This window comes from Colobus angolensis, unplaced genomic scaffold (genome assembly GCF_000951035.1).
Source record: "Colobus angolensis palliatus isolate OR3802 unplaced genomic scaffold, Cang.pa_1.0 Scaffold5, whole genome shotgun sequence".
NCBI classification, from domain to species: Eukaryota; Metazoa; Chordata; class Mammalia; order Primates; family Cercopithecidae; genus Colobus; species Colobus angolensis.
In genome coordinates, this window is record NW_012118487.1 from 1,950,603 (window position 1) to 1,952,629 (window position 2,027).

The 2,027-nt window shown below is 49.4% G+C and overlaps 1 protein-coding gene across 8 annotated transcripts in view; it reads left to right on the forward strand.

Moving 5' to 3' along the window:
* The window catches only part of SORBS2 (sorbin and SH3 domain containing 2), a 377,524-nt gene that overhangs the window by 323,239 nt on the left and 52,258 nt on the right, over window positions 1-2,027 (forward strand). The window contains exon 12 of one of the 8 annotated variants that reach the window (XM_011959525.1): window positions 655-738. The exons of the other annotated variants lie outside the window; for them this stretch is intronic. Coding sequence (XP_011814915.1) covers window positions 655-738 — 84 coding nt within the window. The remainder of the gene's footprint in view (window positions 1-654; window positions 739-2,027) is intronic. 8 annotated transcript variants of the gene reach the window in all.

Below are 2,027 nucleotides of genomic sequence, written 5' to 3' on the forward strand. Positions count from 1 at the left end.
GCTTGCTCAGAGCCTGGCGACCCCCACCACCCCGGGCCCCGCTCGCACCCACCCAGGCCCCAGAATCTTCTCATCCACGGGCCCCTGAGAGCCCCCCAACGCCCTGTCCCGCTGCCCCAGCTCGCCTCTCTTCCCACCCCTCCCGCACCCTTCCCCATCCCAGGCTTTCCACCTGCCTGCCCCCCATGAACTGTCTGCAGGCTGCAGGCTCCCATGCTGGGACTGCCAGCCACCAACGAGGGCAGGGACGACGAAGTGACTCGCCCAAAAGAGCTACTTGGTGACTGGGTTGAGCCTGTTCCAAACATCAGGCGTGCCAGCCAGACCCAGGCTCGCTGCCCTAGAGAGTGGTCCATAGCTCATGCCTCAAGCGTACGTGGATCAACTCAAGCAAGGGTTGTCCACCACTTATGCCAATTAGAAACGAGGGACAGAGGAAAGAACTAGGGGCCCACTGCCATGGAGCTCGCCTTCACATCCTCATGTTACTTGTTTTACTTTACTTCCTCCGTTCTCTCCTGCTGAGGTTCGTGGGGTGAGAGGTGATGCATGTTTGCGTGTGAGTGCGCGCGTGACGTTTTCGTGCCACACCGCGTTTCCCTCACTTTGCTCAGTATTGCCTTTTCCTTCCCTTTTCCTTCACGTCTGCTCTAGACTGATCGCATAAACCCAGATGACATAGATTTAGAAAATGAGCCCTGGTATAAATTCTTTTCAGAACTGGAGTTTGGACGCCCGGTAAGTGAGGCTAGACTCTTAATATAAGAAAACTAGGCGTATACTGTTTGATTTCTAAAATACCATTATCAGGAGACGTGAGTGTCATTCAGAGAACGAAGGCGGAATGCATAATGTATACACAAATTTGGTACAGCGGAGTCCAGGTTCATTTCTGTACCAAATGGTTAAATGTGTTGAGACATTTCCTATATGGTTTGTAGGTCATTCATGAGGTCTTTATATCTAATTCATTGCAAGTTTAAAATGTTGAGGTAGTTTCTGTGCTGAAATATTCAGGCAATTATTACAACTTTCTAGAAGATTTGTATTTGTTTACAGTCTATTTGGTCTAGTTCAAGCAGAAGAGCACCTTGATATTGAGAGGCCTGTTTGCTGAGCAAATATCAGGCACCTGTAGAGTGCGGAGTTCTGTCTTCATTATCTCCTCCAGGCCTCCTGATGTCCCGCCAATAAGAAGAAAATGGGGACTGGAGGGGTTAAGTAATGTGCTCCAAATAGTAAATGGCAGAGTAAGAAGTTAAACGCAGAGGCTGTTAAAGAAACGTGAAAATCTCTGGGCAGTTCTCAGTGTAATATACTGCCAGAGGAATCCCACTATAAAATACAGTCACGTGTTGCTTAAGGATGTGGACGGGTTCTGAGAAATGTGTCATCGGGTGAACTTGCCATTGTGCAAACATCGTAGAGTACTTACACACAGACCCAGAAGCTGGAGCCTGCTGCACTCCGAGGCTGTGTGGTGTGACCCATTGCTCCTGGGCTATCAACCTGTACAGCAGGTTACTGCACTCCATACTGTGGGCAACTGTAACGCAGTGGTAGGTCTTTGTGGGCCTAAGAAAATCTAAACATAGAAAAGGTAAAAATACCGTCTTATAATCCCATGGGACCACCGTCATCTATGGGGTGCATGGTTGACAGAAACGTCGTTATGCAACACATGACTGTACCTAGTTTACCACTAGGGATGTAAGGAAAGAAGAAACTCAGGAAGCTCTGTGGATCTTGATTTCCAGACTTGCTAGTGAAAGGCATCACAACTTCTCTAATCCCCAGACTCTCACCAGAGGAAGCCCCGCGGTTGGGCCTTATTGCTTAGCCATTTTGGGATAAGGAGTCAACTGGAGGCCAGGTGCGGTGGCTCACGCTTGTAATCCCAGCACCTTGGGAGGCTGAGGCGGGCGCATCACGAAGTCAGGAGATCGAGACCATCCTGGCTAACATGGTGAAACCCCGTCTCTACTAAAAATACAAAAATTAGTTGGGTGTGGTGGCGGGCTTCTGTA